At 41.2% G+C, this 14,993-nt stretch overlaps 3 protein-coding genes across 6 annotated transcripts; all 3 read right to left on the bottom strand.

Moving 5' to 3' along the window:
* On the bottom strand, positions 1-3,305 carry si:ch211-244c8.4 (uncharacterized). Its single transcript, XM_058086731.1, has one exon. The coding sequence runs from the start codon at positions 3,143-3,145 to the stop codon at positions 689-691; it is 2,457 nt and encodes an 818-aa protein (XP_057942714.1). The 5' UTR covers positions 3,146-3,305; the 3' UTR covers positions 1-688.
* A 994-nt stretch (positions 3,306-4,299) lies between these two features.
* Positions 4,300-8,956, bottom strand: LOC131138673 (organic solute transporter subunit alpha-like). Of its 2 annotated transcripts, XM_058087804.1 has the most exons (10): positions 8,347-8,956; positions 8,075-8,139; positions 7,880-8,003; positions 7,455-7,606; positions 7,262-7,335; positions 6,515-6,673; positions 6,296-6,407; positions 6,072-6,218; positions 5,695-5,800; positions 4,300-5,607 (listed from the first exon to the last, which is right to left on the bottom strand). In XM_058087804.1, exons 3-10 carry the CDS (start codon positions 7,953-7,955, stop codon positions 5,444-5,446), a joined length of 990 nt encoding a protein of 329 aa, XP_057943787.1. In that variant the 5' UTR covers positions 7,956-8,003; positions 8,075-8,139; positions 8,347-8,956; the 3' UTR covers positions 4,300-5,443. The 2 variants fall into 2 exon arrangements, with proteins under 2 accessions (XP_057943787.1, XP_057943788.1); XM_058087805.1 differs by lacking the exon at positions 8,075-8,139.
* Positions 8,957-9,022: 66 nt separating this feature from the next.
* LOC131138671 (palmitoyltransferase ZDHHC20-B-like) lies at positions 9,023-14,955 on the bottom strand. Of its 3 annotated transcripts, none has more exons than XM_058087800.1 (13): positions 14,803-14,955; positions 13,776-13,802; positions 13,386-13,480; positions 12,256-12,376; positions 11,562-11,631; positions 11,431-11,463; positions 10,732-10,852; positions 10,495-10,630; positions 10,280-10,406; positions 10,115-10,204; positions 9,956-10,035; positions 9,826-9,872; positions 9,023-9,758 (listed from the first exon to the last, which is right to left on the bottom strand). In XM_058087800.1, exons 1-12 carry the CDS (start codon positions 14,918-14,920, stop codon positions 9,829-9,831), a joined length of 1,062 nt encoding a protein of 353 aa, XP_057943783.1. In that variant the 5' UTR covers positions 14,921-14,955; the 3' UTR covers positions 9,023-9,758; positions 9,826-9,828. The 3 variants fall into 3 exon arrangements, with proteins under 3 accessions (XP_057943783.1, XP_057943782.1, XP_057943784.1); XM_058087799.1 differs by having other exon boundaries at positions 9,023-9,761; positions 14,803-14,954; XM_058087801.1 differs by having other exon boundaries at positions 9,023-9,761; positions 10,115-10,201; positions 14,803-14,951.
* Between the last annotated feature and the right edge of the window lie 38 nt (positions 14,956-14,993).

Genomic DNA, 14,993 nt, shown 5'->3' with positions numbered 1-14,993 from the left:
TTCCAATCATACAGATGTCCGCTTTGTAAGTACACATATCATTTTATTGATTAAATAGGAAACGACATAGTTAAGACTATGCACACAGATCATCTGAGCATAAGTGGGATGAGGGTACGTGTTCATACACGAGGCAGAGGCCTCATCTCTGCATCCTCTCATATGTCCACTGGACCATTAATAATGGCCGACGACTGAGTCACTTCCACGTCCTCTTTCAAAATCTCTCCCTTTGTGATGTAGCCATGTTACATTGGCGCAGGCAAACACATAAGGGGATGTACATTGGGACCAGCGCAAAAACAAACAAAATGGCACATTTTCTGCTACATACATCAGAGATAGGTGTGGAATGTATATTTTGGAGCTGCTCCGGATGTCAACAAAGAACAAAAGGAAGGATTTGGCATCCTCTACAAAAAGCATGTGTAACAAAAGTTTAAAATACTGTAGAAAAGACTGAATTAAAGTCTGTAGGAAAATCACACAACCAGTTCCTGTTCCTGTTCCTGCACCGCGATGTTTTACCTTGTTGTTTGTTGCTGTTCAACCCTGAACCTTGTCAGGTTCCAGTCAGGCTTGTGGAGATGTTTGTGCTCAAGTGCTGGCATCTTTCCTTTGTGTTGTCTCATGAAGCCAGTAGATGACAAACCAACATATACAGGAGTGACGTTATGGAGGGGAATTTTTATTTTCTTGTTACACCAGAAGCTGGCGGTTTATTCCCAACTCTGCGGACCGGCACCTTGGAGACAGGTATCTTGGTGCGAGGAACTTCTTTAGCTATCGGGATTTGACAGGCGCCATGCTTGACAGGGATCTTGGAGTCACGTGGTACATTGGCGGAGGGTTTGGACTGGTGAGGCAGCTGACTCCCCTCCTGGCTGTGTTTAGTGATGGGCACATGGATCTCAACACTGACACCTTTGTCTCTGCTCTCTGTATCACGGAAGTCCAAGAGAGGCCTCTCCTGTTCTAGCACAGGAGTAGGTGGGTCCCCGCTCGATTCATCCTCAGCGTGTTGGTTGTCCCGTACTGGTTGCTTTGCTGCTCGGCTTCCTCCAACTACAGGGATTTTGCTTAGTGCCTTTACTTGTGTCCTCCTTTCTTTGGAGTGGTCCATGCGTGACCCATTAAGGTGTTCCTCCATTTTGGCACCTTCTGTGCTACTCGGACTAGACAACTGCCCATTTGTCGGCTCACTTGCTGCCATCTTGTTAGATGCTGCAGCTTCACTTGGCAAAGGCACAGGGGAAGTAGGAAGGGAAGTGAGAGGGGAAGGGGGGGATTTGGGTGAAGTAACTGGGATGTGAGCAGGAACAGGAAAGCTTTTTGACACTGCAACTGGATCATGGGGCTGGACAGGAGGGATTTTTGACACTGGAACTGGAACCTGGGTCAGGGTTGTAGGGCTTTTAGATTCTGGAACTAGAACATGAGCTGAGGCAGAAGGGTCAATAGAAGTTGGCATGCCAGACAGAGCAGCTACAGACACCGGGACGCATGCAGGAACAGGAGGGTCTTTAGATACAGCCAGGGGTATAGAAGGGGTTTTGGACTGGGAGACTAGACTCTGACCTATTGCATGATTAGTGGTATCCAAAGATACAAGAGGCTGTTTAGCCCTGGGTGGGCTAGGCTCAGGTTGGGCACAATCCGAAGGGATGGAGTTTCCTGACTGTGCAGGTATAGAAACAGTTGGCACTGATGGCGTAACCGTTGTTACAGTGGAAATGAAAGGAGGTACGGTATTGAGAGTAGATTCAACCTTTGCGGATACACTTTGAGGTTTGGTGTAAGAGGAAGTTTGCAAGTTGAAACTGTTGGCAGGTTGGGTAAAGGTGGCAAGGGAGGGTGGACTTTGAGTTGCAGGTTTAACGGGTGGGAGAAGAGGTGGAGTAGCTACAGGGGGAGGCTTACTTACTGAGGTGATGCTTTGAAGATGAGGTGCTGCAGTGTCCGATGAAGCTAGTTTGCCAACAGATGAGTTAAGGTTTGTCTTGTCCACGGACATCTGGTTAATCAAAGTGGTAGTAGTAGTAGGCATCATTGTTACTGAAGGGGTGGACATTTTGGGAGGAGTTGTTGATGTCACTGGAGTAAATGAAGGTTCAATGTTAGCAGATTTTATTGTAATTCCAGTGGAAGGTTGCTCAAATGTTGGTGTAGAGTCTGAGCCTGGTTTAATCGCCTGAATGGTCAGTGTGGAGGATTTGGTAAAAGTGCTCAGGATTGGTGTTGCAACAGAAGAAGAGGTTGAAGTGGGGGCGGCTACAGGCGAAGACGTGGAGGTTGGTGGAGAGACGGCAGCTGGTCTGGAGAGGTGCGGAGTGGTTGCCGCTGAGACCTCAGGTGCTTCCATGGCAGCACATTTGGCTTTCCCCCACTCTGCCTCCACGTCAGCCATGATGTCTCCTCCTGAGATGGACTCAAAGGTGAGGAGAGAGGAGATGTCTTCCAGCAAGGAGCCCAGGCTGCTCTCACCAGGAAGCGTAGACGCCACATTCCCATCTCTCATATTGCCCGCTGCTGTCGGGGAGTTCTGAGTGGCCTCGCCGCTCGCTTTCTCAGGGCTCTCAAGAGAGCGAGGATGAGATTTAGGGGTGAGGCTGAGGTCTTCTTTGATGATTTCCACACTGTTAGAGCGAGAGGACATGAGGAGTGGGCTTGGGGGAGCGTCCACTTTGTCCTCCTTGTCTTTCGAGCGGAACTTCACACTGCCAAAGAGACTCTTCAGCCCTGGCCGTTGCCGACACACTGGCTGGGAAACAGTCTGGACTCTGCGGTCCCCGCCTCCTCGCCGGGCCCCTCTCAGCCGCGAAAAAAAACTGAAGGACTTGGCCGAGCCGGTTGACGAGATGGAGTTGCGAGCAGCAGCCATCTCACCCGTCAGCTCCTCCTCTGTATGCTCGCCGTCTCCTTGACTCACCCCCTGTGCCTTCTCCTTGTCCGTGTCAGACTCTGAATCAGGTGCAGCGCTGTCCGGTAATCCATCAAAGGTTTGGGTCCTGGTAACAGGTGATTTGTTGTTTTTAAGAGAAAAGATGCTACCAGGCTTGCGTTTGCCAAACAACTTGAATCCTTTGCGCATTTTTCCACTTGATTCACAAGGCGAGGGATCCATGTTCTCTGTCTGTACATCCATCTTCTCTGCGTCGTCCCCCGTCCTTCCCTCTCGTGCTGCTGTTATTATTCCCCCGTCGCTGAATGGAGCATTTATAGCAGAGTGTATCTTTGTCTCCCTCGAAAAAACGTCTTCACCTCTGTTGCTCTCTTTGCATCCCCTCCCTCTGTGTATCTCCAACGCTTTCTCCTCTATTTCTCCCTCCAAAGCCCCTCCCCTTCGCCTCCTTTTTTTTTTTTGCCTGGCTCTTCTCTCTGGTTGCCATGGCAACTGAGGGCTAAGCCGCTTTCGTCAGCAATGCAGAGCCAGGGGCTGTCATCAACATTTTCTCTCTCGCTCTCTCTACGCCTGATTACGGTTTACATAAACAGCAAAAACAAATAGACTGCTAATAGTGCTAAATTTAGATTTGGAAATGATGTGGATTTATTGAAACATCCTCACTGCACTTTGATAAGAAGCTTAAAAATACTGTGAACTATATTAAGCTGATTTACTTGTGGTCATATCACTAGAAATTGTGCGACAGCAAAATCCATTTATATTCAGGGAGTACTCAACAACTTCTTTTTTCTTACGTATATGAGATATTGCTGAATATTGGCAAGATTTCAGACCACATTTTAAAATCAATTATTAGACTTCTGTAAATTGTATCTCTACAACCAGAAAAAGTGTTGTGAGGCAGTCCCTTGTACACTTCAACAACATTAAGTCAAGTTGTTGAGAAAGACATAAATGTAGAAACGAAGTCTCTGAGAATAGGATTCAGCTGAGTCCAATGTTCCACTGTATATGTAAAATATTGTATTGTTTTCTATGATAAACATACTGGCAACTAAACAATATACATGGCAAAACGAGACAAGGAATCTATATGTTCGATATACGTATATGGTGTGAAAAAGTGATTGCCCCCTAAGCCTAATAACTGGTTGCAACAGCAACAGCAACAACTGCAATTAAGCCTTTGTGATAACTTGCAATGAGTCTCTTACAGCGCTGTGGGGGAATTTTGGCCCACTCGTCTTTGCAGAATTGTTGTAATTCAGCTATACTGGAGTTTTTTTCCAGCATGAATTGCCTTTGTAGTTCTTTATAAATGGCTTTAAAACCTTTTTCCAGACTGATAGAATTAATTAATCTCAGTTTAGTTATGTTTTAAGGGGGGGGGGGGGGGGGGGGCAAACACAGGTCCATGTGGTTTTTATTTTATTTATTCTCCCTTCATCATAAAAAGTTTAGTTTAAGAATTGCATTTATGTTCAGTGTTGTCATTGAGTAATATTTAAATTTGTTCATTTGAAAGATTTAAGAGTGGAAAAAACAAGAAATCGGGAAGGGAGCAAATACTTTTTCACACCACATATGTATATAATTGAATTAATCATACAGTATACAAATAAAAAAAAACCATCATTGCGTTCAATTAAAATAACTATAAATCACTTTGCTTGTATGCAAACCTATCTGAAACAACTTTATTTTATGCCTCTTAATTATCTCTGCATGAATCCCTGCATGTAAATGCGATTATAAATGAGTCATGAGTAGAGGGCGAGGGAAGGGATTTTTATTTTCACTGCAATGAATGAGGTTTTCAAGTGGAACACGCCCTCTTGTGGTCATTAGAAAAACAGCAAGAAAGGCTGCTGCCTCATCCACATCAAACAGACACCATAAGTTTTGGTGTGAGCATGATGTAGAGCACACTTGATGATGAAATAACATTTAAATTTCGTACTCTCCAAAGTAAACTAAGCTTAACATAAAGTACATAGAGTACATAATGCAAAACAGTTTTGTCGGTGCTGAGAGGTGTAAACGTGGACCCAGAAGGATGTTCGTAAATGTTATTAAGAATAATAATGTAATAAAGTTGAAAATTTCATCTGCATGTAGTTCAGACATCTATTCACCTTAGCCTCAGGAGGAGGAAGCTTAATGTCAGCTGACTGATGTCATGTGACATCTACAAAGTGTAGTTTATGTGATTGACCCAAACTACCTTTACATCCGACAGGGACCTCGCAATCATCGATGTAATGCAGTGCGCCTCTTTTGGAGGTGAAATTATTTTCAGCCCCACTTCTTGATTTCTTTATTTATGATTAAGTTAATGCCTGAAACCAAACTTTATGTTTCTCCCTTTTAAAGTAGAATGATTATATCAGAGAGGGCAAGAACTAATTCAAGTTGGTAAATACTGTTGAACTCATAAAAAAAATAATACATAATTTCTTAGAACAATGAGGTAGTTTTGTAGCTCAAAACCTGTTGCTGGTCCCTCGAATAAAGAGCCTCTTTTACCGCACTCCTTCAGACGTTGTGCTCCATGTGAGCAGCTTGCAGGGAAACTCTGTCCTTCTGGTGGTTGTTGTCATGTGCCTCAGAGAGAAGCGTGTCATAAGTGCGACGGTAGAAGAAGCGAGTGACCAGGGTGATGATGAACATCTCCATGATCATCATCTGCTGACTTAGCACTGCGGGATAACAGCCAGAAATGGATTTGGTTCATGGCACGCCAAAGGCAAGTCTATAAAGAATAGACTTCAAGATAAGTTTCTTACTGGATCCACGAGCTTGTGAGGAGAAGGGAGGGGAGCAGGCGATGGTTCCATCCAGAGCCAGGATGTTGATGATGGATGTTTGCAGTTGGCTTAATACAAGTACTAGCTATGGATGAAAGCAACATTAGCGACATGCACAGTTTGTTCATTATAATTTCACCAAGTTCAATACGCTGTTCTATTATCCTGGATGACTTCCAAACTGTTCTAATTTAATTTGTGTTCAATAAAGTGTTTTCCCACAGGAAATAGCGTGAAGTGAGTGCACTTGTTTCATTCTCACATTGCCACAACTACAAAAGTGTACAGAAAACAATTGAAGTAATATTGTACTTTTCGTAACTGGCATTCAAAGTGAATTGCATGTGTGTACTCACTTGGTACATGGCATACTTGGGCACAATATTTATCTCGCGTAAAAAGCTGTTGGTGTTCATGAACACGATGGCTACAGGCCACAAAGAGGTAATGGTGAGAACGCCAATGAATGGGTTGATCCAAATTGCTGTGCCTGTGATCTCTAGCTGGAAACGAAATACACATTTTCAAGTTATGGATTTTCCTTGCTGCAATCATATGGAATTAAGGGATGAAACCTTACATCTGAGAGGTCAAAGTTGCCGTTTGTCCAGAGTACTATGGAGAGGACACTGAGCACAGTCTTGAGGATGGCATACTGAAGTGCTCCCAACTTTAGCAGAAATAGCATTCGCCTTAAAGATAATAAAATGTACCCCATTAGACATTTGCATGATGACAAGCAGTAGAACATTCAATGGGTCATTAGAGCTGATGTTGTACTGGATGAGTGGTTTAGTACCGTGACATGGGCACACGAGGTAAACACAGGCAGCAGCAGCAGCACGGCCCTGTGGAGATCTTGAAGGTTTTCCCAGAAAAGCGTTTCAGAAATGCACTGCTGCCGCCCAACTCCTCTATCAGAAGCACCAACACTTTGTACACCACCACTGCAAAATAACTGCAGAGAAATAAACTTTAAAAAGTAATATTCACAATTAAAACTGAAGTGAAACGTTTTTCAGGATTTTATGCAAGATCATTTGACATAGTACTGTATGATCTTTGATCTCTGCATGTGTAATCATTCATCATGTGGTTTACATTGGGTTTGAATCTCCAGCTTTACCAGGAAATTATATAAGAAAGTTAAAATACAAGGCTGCATGGCGGCGGATGTAGTTAGTGCGCAGGCCTCACAGCTAGGAGAGTTCAATTCCACCCTCGGCCATCTCTGTGTGGAGTTTACATGTTCTCCCCGTGCATGCGTGGGTTTTCTCCGGGTACTCCGGCTTCCTCACACATTCCCAAAACATGCTAGGTTAATTGGTGACTCCAAATTGTCCATAGGTATGAATGTGAGTGTGAATGGTTGTTTGTCTATATGTGCCCTGTGATTGGCTGGCGACCAGTTCAGGGTGTACCCTGCCTCTCACCCAAAGTCAGCTGGGATAGGCCCCAGCATACCCTAATGAGGACAAGTGCCATTGAAAATGGATGGATGGGAAATAGATTGATTGTCATAACCTAGAGGCTAAAAAAAACACACCAGTTTGAAGTCATATCTGTGAACATGACGGCTCTGGGGATCCACATTCCAAAACAGGACATGGTGGCAATGACCTGAAATAGGGACAAAAAAGCATAAATTACCCTTTTATTGTTATACCTTCTATTTTTTTTTTTAAATAAGACCTCTTTAATAGAGCCATAACAAAAACAGTATGGCTAGGAATGCTTACCGGAGCAGCTCCATTGACCCACATGATGGTGGTCTTTTTGGGGTAGGGCAGATTCTTATAAATGTAAACACACTGCTCCAGGTACAGCAGCACGGAGATGCAGGACATGAAGGTGAGCATGGCGTACAGGCACATCCCAAACGCATCTAGCTCTGATTGCACGACCAACAAATTGCAAAGAGTGGGGTCAGTGTAAAGTGTACAGTACATGAATATAGAAACATCAAAGTAGCAGGATAAATTGTAAGCCTGATTCGTATAAGAGATATATTTCAGCACAAAAGCCTGTTGTTTCTGTCAAGTTCATTGCTCCAGTTATTTTGGTCTTAAAGGTGCCAAAAGTGAAGACAATCTACAAAAAAAGCAGAATCATAAGACACATCTGAGGCTCCTCAGCATGGCCTGCGTGATATGGAAACACTTACGCTTTATCACATCCATTGCCAGTGGGGGCTCCTGTAAACATGCTGGATCAATGGTGCCGTTGTCTGCTTCCTCCATGGCTCCTGATGTTCCTTTTCAATTATCCACTAAGAGCCTAAAACTGTCCTGTAATTACAACTTCATAAGCGCTGATGAATCCGTGAATCAAAGTGTAACAAAAATGTCTTTTCACTCACATGGCAGATTATGAAGTGAGTTCTAGTGAAGTGTACTTTAACCTTAATGCCACTTTTAAGGAGGCCTGTCGTGATGACACAAGAATAAATGACACGTTTATGAGAATCTCTTCATAAGTAACTGTCACTCATTCATTCACAGAGCCACAGTCATTAAAATGGCACCACAAAAGAGGCAGTGAATGTTACAGCGCACGTGAACTTTGGCTGGGCGTGGGGCTTTCCAGTAAGAAAAATGTGTATAAGAAAAAGATACATATATACATACGTACATAAGTGATGAATAAGTGGATGAATCTGGTTTTGAGGGTCCCAACTTGGCTGTAAAATTGTCTGCTCATTTTCAGCTGCTTGCAAATTAAGTATATTTAGCTAAAGTCGAAGCTCTACACACGTCTTATTACTTCTACTTTATATGACGGAATGCTAATGCTAATAACAAACTATTATTCAAGGAAATGCAGGTGCATTTGTTTTCCCAGTGGGCAAACACTTTGTAACACACAATACTGCCACCTAGAGGACAGGAGTGGCACCATATCAAGTACAACTTCCAACTTTAAACTGAGATAAGTGGGCTTTCTTTCTACTTTCTTTAGGTTTATAAGAAATTTATACTAATTATATGCCCGCTGATCTACTTCATTTGTCTGCGCTGTAATGTCTACACTGCTACCTAAAGGACTGAAGATCAACTGCAACTACTTGAATGGTATAATTATTTCCATTTGCATTATTACTACTACTATAATCCTTAACAGCAAAATCCATCCATCAATTTTCTATGCCACTTATCCTCACAGGTGGGTATGCTGGAGCCTATCCCAGTAACAGTAAAATATATATTCTAATATTCAACAAATATTCTAAGTCAAAACATGCCAAATGGATGTACTTCTACATAAAAAAACTGCTTATAAATATGAATTTAAAAGGCTGACCATACAATAGCAATTTAGTTTTTATTACAGTATTTTTTCAAAATAGGATTTCAATTCATTTTTCAACAACAACGTCCAAGTATTATATTCACATTTTCATGCAATGTCAATAATTTACAAATGTTAATAGTGCAGTTGTTGGTAGCTAGGTGTTAAAATATGTACGTGGAATGGGACGTTACTATTATTACTATTTCATAGCAGTTAAACTTCATCCAGTTCTCACACCAATACACTTGATGTACATATAAAAATACATAATTTGACATTGTAAACATAAAAATTATGTGATGTAAACTGAAACCAGATAAAAAGTGACTTTCCTGTGCTGAATCTTGTCAGACATATTGCACACATGGTTGGCAGTAGTCCTCACTCCTGATCCATTAATAAGAAATGATTAAGTCTGACTGAGGCTAACTAGGTGTAATTATTGATGCTAGTGTAATACTAAATCGTAGAGTTAAAAACACACCTTGGCTCGGAGAATAAAGCAGTACCAGAATGCTGTTAATGTCTTTGGACCAAAACAAAACACAAAACCTGTGTATCAACTCTGGATCACACTGCTACTGCTACTCCAAATGGGTGCCATTCAGAGCAGTGTCGGCAGTGTGCAAAGTCATTAAATAAAAAGGAACAATGAGACAGTTAAAGCCTAGCTTAGGACAGGGGCCGGCTCCTGTGGACGTGCTGATGGTCAAGGCAGCGTGTGAGGTCTTTACTGTTGTGCCTGATTTGACCTGCTGGATCAGCAAAATAGATGTCAATATTTTTTTTTTTAGAAAAACAGGAAAAAAGTTTATATACCTTTTATTGCTCGCTTTCCATGGCCACCGACGCTATCTGGACTCCGCCTGAAAGAGCCAAAATAGACAATTTTGTTTTACAGAATAAAATTGCACTTATATAGTATAGTATATACAGTACTGCAGTGTACCATTTTTCTCCTTGTCTTCATCCACTATGTGTTGGGTATCATTGGCCAGCACATTAGGGCTTGTTTCCTCCATGAAAGGACTGCAATAAAAGTGACATTGGAGGTGAACCACAAAAAATACATCCAGTATGATAGAATAACAATAAATTAAATAGAGACCTTTTGCCATTTTGCTGCAGGACACTGTTTGCCTGTTCAGGGTCGATGTGCACCAACCTGGTAACAAATGAATGTCCGTCCCCCAGACTGCTGAAACAGAGACATATCCTTAGCTTGCGTTTATGGTAACAGTCATGTATTTTGAATGTATATGTCAAGATTTACCTGGAAAAAACAGGAAATATAAAGTACTTGGCTTCATCCCCAAACACCTCAGCTACATTCCGCTTGAAGCCAAGAGAAAATCCATTTTTGTCTGGACCATTTGTGAACACTGGAGCCCTAAAAGCCTCTGAAAAAAAGAAACAGTATTGCACAATCATGACATCAGCAGTGACTTTGGAGTAGATAAAACTGCATAATGCATAAGCTGCAACTACCTATGGTGGTCCTGTTCTTGCCTACAAGCCAGAGGTGGTAGCTGAGGAGCGACAAGATGCTGATGAAGAACAGCGCTGCCACAAAGAACAGGAACAATATGTGGAATTTGGCTGAATGTGTGTCAGGAAGCTGTTTCTATGGAGAGAAAGAGGGACATCTGGTTATAGGGGGTACATAATAAATTACAACATGCCAGGCATGAGTAGTGTTAGATTTTAAAAAGGGTCTGTACTTACGGTCCAGAATTTGATGAAGTACTGGGCGACTGTAGCACATATTACTGCACAGTAGAGTGAGGCGTATGTCAAAAACAAGACGAAGTACTTGTAGTTGGAGAAGCCAACACAGTTATTTACCCTGAAATGAAAAAAAAGGCATGGCACAATGTACAAAATCGAAGAGTTTCACAGAAAAAAAATCAGATGCTTCAGATATTGTGGAATTATTACCTCTGCAAAGGTGATATGTATTGTTTTCACCAACCTTTGCTTATTTGTTTAAGTTTAAGTAAAACTACAGAAAACCGACAGTAATGATTTCCACAAAAGATTTAATCTTTCATTATGAAAGATTTTGGCTATAGAACAAAATGTTATCTCTCATTGCAGATTGTTCTCCACATGATGCAAATAAACACAAGTACTGGTAAATTGCTAAATCATGAAATTGCAGTAATGCTGTGTCATATTGCACAAGTTACCATGATGAAACATGGACGACTGCGGGCCATTTTTCTCAACAAATGAACTTCCACATCTCTATCTGAATTCAACATTTGACTGCTCTTTTGTCATCATCATTTGTGTTGATATGCAGACTGCAATCTTTCTACCTTGGTGGAGTCGAGTGTGCTACTGAGTGCATTTCTGGTGATATAAATGGTACCTAAACAACACTGTAAATGACGATGTGGATGAAAAAAAAGTGTAATTTACCAGGGACAGTGATGGTCCATTTTGAGCACACACCTGGAAGAATAAGGAACATATGCAGTTGGATATATAGATGTGATTATATAATCCAACAAACAGGCCGAGACAATAGAATAATGAGTATGTGCACTTACGTCTCACAGGTGGAGCAGTGATGGCATCGGTCAGGTTTAACTACCTGGCAGTGGTCACAGTATCGAATAGCTATGTAGAAAAAAAAAGAGCAAGCAGAATAAATACAGTGGAACCCGATTAAAGTCCAGCTAGTGTTTTATTTTCATTAATTAATTTTTTTGTATTTTTTCCATTGCAGATGCTTTATTTTAAAGCCACCAAGATAAAATATGTTACACACGATGTTCGTGACTGGAACAGACAGTGTGTGCCCACAGAGCCCAATTAGTCCTCCTGTGGAAAAACATAAACCTGCTGTGCCTTAGGAGGGAATACCAGCTCTTAATTAGTGTATGGACATTACTGAACCGAAAACTGACACAACAGACGTTATCTGAAGGCACTTTACAAATGGACCTCTTGAGGGCTCCCACTGGTGCTATGCCTACTTTTTTCAAAATTGTAGAACACCAACATGATGTGGCATCCAATAAAACTTCACCTGTTGTATATGTGGAGTGTTCAGGCGGGCTGTGGGTTATTGTGCAAATTAGGTACAATCATGACTAAGGATGAAAAGGTGTTTGCACTTCCTGTGTCCTTGCGTCTGTCCTTGGACTGGTGGTCTGATCTTAAGCGGCTTCTTTGAATTCTAACACAATGTCAAATATAATACAGTCAGTTTTTATTACTGCAGTAAAAAAATAACCTCACCTCCTCCTGCTGTGCGTGTGTAAACAGGTAAATTCCTCGCCACTTTCTTCAAAATTTCTTGTTGCATCTCCGCTCGCTCTTCTCTTTCGAACAGTTCTTTCTCCGCTCTTGGCAGGGTGAACTGAGAGGAAAAGAAATGACAGTCAGGCAAGGTACTGAAGCGCTATGGATTCAGAAGTATTTTTACTTAAAGTGAATTATTCCATCCATCCATCTTCTATGCCGCTTGTGAAAAATTCAGTTCTATTCTATTATTGATTTTTCTTGTTATTCTCTCAATAAGCAACCTGTATTAACATTCATTTGAGCAAAAGACGTTAAAGATTAAATAAAATGTCAGTGCCTAACCCGCCATGAACCTCACCACAAGTCAATGGAAATTGGGTACGTGTAAATGAGTTCAAAGATAGATTGTTATCTCAGTTTTAGTGGTTTGGCCCTTGTAAACGTTACCCTATGTGATTCAACATTATAGTGTGCAATCCTAGAATACAGTGCAGGGTGTATTAATGGCAAGAGAATTACAGTAGGACACACAAAGATTGTTTGTGAGTCCATCTTGCTAACTTTTATTAGTGCTGATGGCAACTTCTCATTCACAAGGTGGCCACATGCTTTGCTTTATTTGTCACTTTAACTTATAATGGGCACGTACTCCACATGTGAAACCTGCAAAGACGGCAGAGCTTAAATTGGAAGCAGGTGAAAACTGTTATTACTTTTTTTTTTACTATAATAATAATTTGGAGCACATGAGAAAGTGGGGGAAATGTTTTTTTGCTCTATAACAACATGGTTATTATTCGACAATTATCTCTCACCAGCAGCAACAAAGACAATGTTGTAATTGCGGTAAGAAGCAAACTACTCATCCGGCATTGACACTGTTGAGGAGTTCATTATAAACAACAATATGGCAAGTGTAACACACATACCAACAGCTGAGGAGTACAACAAAATTTGTAAGTGCATGCAGACCTAGATAAAGCTGCAGGATGCTTCAAATGCAACTATTCCTACTATTAAGGAGTTCATAAAATAGGCTCTTTCATGTGCCAAACCATGACAGTTTATTATTAGGTTCAGATACAATTAGATGTTGGAACACAAACATGTATGTTGTGGCATACCGCTTTTGATGGTTCCGCCGGTCTTGTCCAGATAGTTTTCCAGTAAGACCATATGAACATGAAGAAGAAAATGTGGAAGATGACCAAGTAGCTGACTGTTGAGATGAAGCAAAGGTGAAGCATCACTAGCATCTGATGTAATATTTGCAAGTGATAGGAGGTTACAACTAGGGATGGGCATCAATTGATTGTTAATAAGTCAGCCATTTGAGTGGAATTGATTGTTGATTCATCTCAATGGAGTGCATGAGAAGATTCAAACCAATATGGGATGTTGAGTTGTAACCACACACAGTTCACATCAACTGGCAGTTGACTTATCATTTTGTCAAACGTCAAATGCCCATCCCTGATTATAACAATAAAAGGACAAATAAGTGTAAAACTTACTTCGCTCTGCATTGTTTGGGATTGTATCTACATAACACAAACAGAGAAAGCAGACATAATATAGTAAGTGCTTTTCAAGAATGCATAGATTCACATCCCGTGTTGCACTCCACCCTGTCCTGGCACCATTTGGCAACAGCCTGGCACGGCTTGCAGTGCCCCCACCCCCACCTCTCTTCCCAATGAGACAGAGCTTTGTTGAAAAAGCAGGGATGCGCCCCTCGCCTGATCACAGCTGCTAAAATACATCTACATGCAGATAATGGTATCATCAGTTCCATGAGGACAGCTGAGATAAGAAGCCATCTGTGAGTGAAGGACAGTGAACAACACATTTTAATGGAAAGCCTTTGCTTTCAAGAATGCAGGGCCTGTTTGTTAGACAAGCAAATATAAGCCTATTTATTTTTTTATTCATTTACTGTATACAGTAATGTACTCCTAAAATACACACAAAGCCATAATAGCGCACCTCGATATATTAGAATATCATGAAAGCTACTTTATTTCAGTAGTTCGTTTGAAAAACTGTTTAATTTCTTAATAATTTTTTAAATCTGTATCTCATGGAAAAAAAAAACTTCCTGAGCCTCTCTTTGGTTTCTTTGTTTTCATTGAACTCCTAAAATCAAAGACATTCTGCGCGATGTTGTAATTTATTGAAATGCGCTACTATTATTATATATATATTTTTATAAATAAAAATACTCAAAATAATTCACTTTTCAGAGCTTGTTGTAGTTATTCTAGCGAACCTATTGTAGCAAACGCAATACTTCCTCTCGGTACCCGAAAGATAAATTTGAGACTCTTCTGACTAAAATAGCACTTTAGTAAATGGAAAAACAACAGCGAACGAAACATTAACGATGAACGAATCTGGTTTGCAGCTCTCACATGATTTTTAAATCACACTACAACAGCTGACTTAAAGTTGGCAACCTGGAAACTGTCAACACAACCACATCTCCGCCCTTCGAGTTAGCCTTATACATGTAATACGGACTAAAAAAATAATTTGACTTACAAACACAAAGCTCCACGACGTAAGCATAGTAAGACCATCCCACAACCAGGTTGATAAACAGGACAGGTATCCAGTTCACAGTACGCTTGCAGCACCTCAGCGCATGAGAGGGCGCCATCTTTAATCTGTCAAGGACTGTGGAGTCAGTGACGTCACGGTCGGGGTTGCTGAAAGGGGGATGGACTACAAAT

The sequence above is a fragment of the Doryrhamphus excisus genome, chromosome 11 (genome assembly GCF_030265055.1).
Source record: "Doryrhamphus excisus isolate RoL2022-K1 chromosome 11, RoL_Dexc_1.0, whole genome shotgun sequence".
Classification (NCBI taxonomy): Eukaryota; Metazoa; Chordata; class Actinopteri; order Syngnathiformes; family Syngnathidae; genus Doryrhamphus; species Doryrhamphus excisus.
Note: the sequence above shows the minus strand (reverse complement) of the source record. Positions and strands in the feature narration are given on the sequence as shown.

Excerpts from the sequence above, each read along its gene's own strand:
- si:ch211-244c8.4 (XM_058086731.1), bottom strand. The coding sequence starts at position 3,145 with ATGGATGTACAGACAGAGAACATGGATCCCTCGCCTTGTGAATCAAGT.
- LOC131138673 (XM_058087804.1), bottom strand. The coding sequence starts at position 7,955 with ATGGAGGAAGCAGACAACGGCACCATTGATCCAGCATGTTTACAGGAG. Across the intron at positions 7,336-7,454 it reads GGGTCAATGGAGCTGCTCCG|GTCATTGCCACCATGTCCTG; the intron begins GTAAGCATTCCT and ends TCCCTATTTCAG. Across the intron at positions 6,674-7,261 it reads ACAGATATGACTTCAAACTG|TTATTTTGCAGTGGTGGTGT; the intron begins GTGTGTTTTTTT and ends ATTTCTCTGCAG.
- LOC131138671 (XM_058087800.1), bottom strand. The coding sequence starts at position 14,920 with ATGGCGCCCTCTCATGCGCTGAGGTGCTGCAAGCGTACTGTGAACTGG. Across the intron at positions 13,803-14,802 it reads CGTCGTGGAGCTTTGTGTTT|ATACAATCCCAAACAATGCA; the intron begins GTAAGTCAAATT and ends TGTGTTATGTAG. Across the intron at positions 10,853-11,430 it reads ATGGACCATCACTGTCCCTG|GGTAAATAACTGTGTTGGCT; the intron begins GTAAATTACACT and ends TTTTCATTTCAG.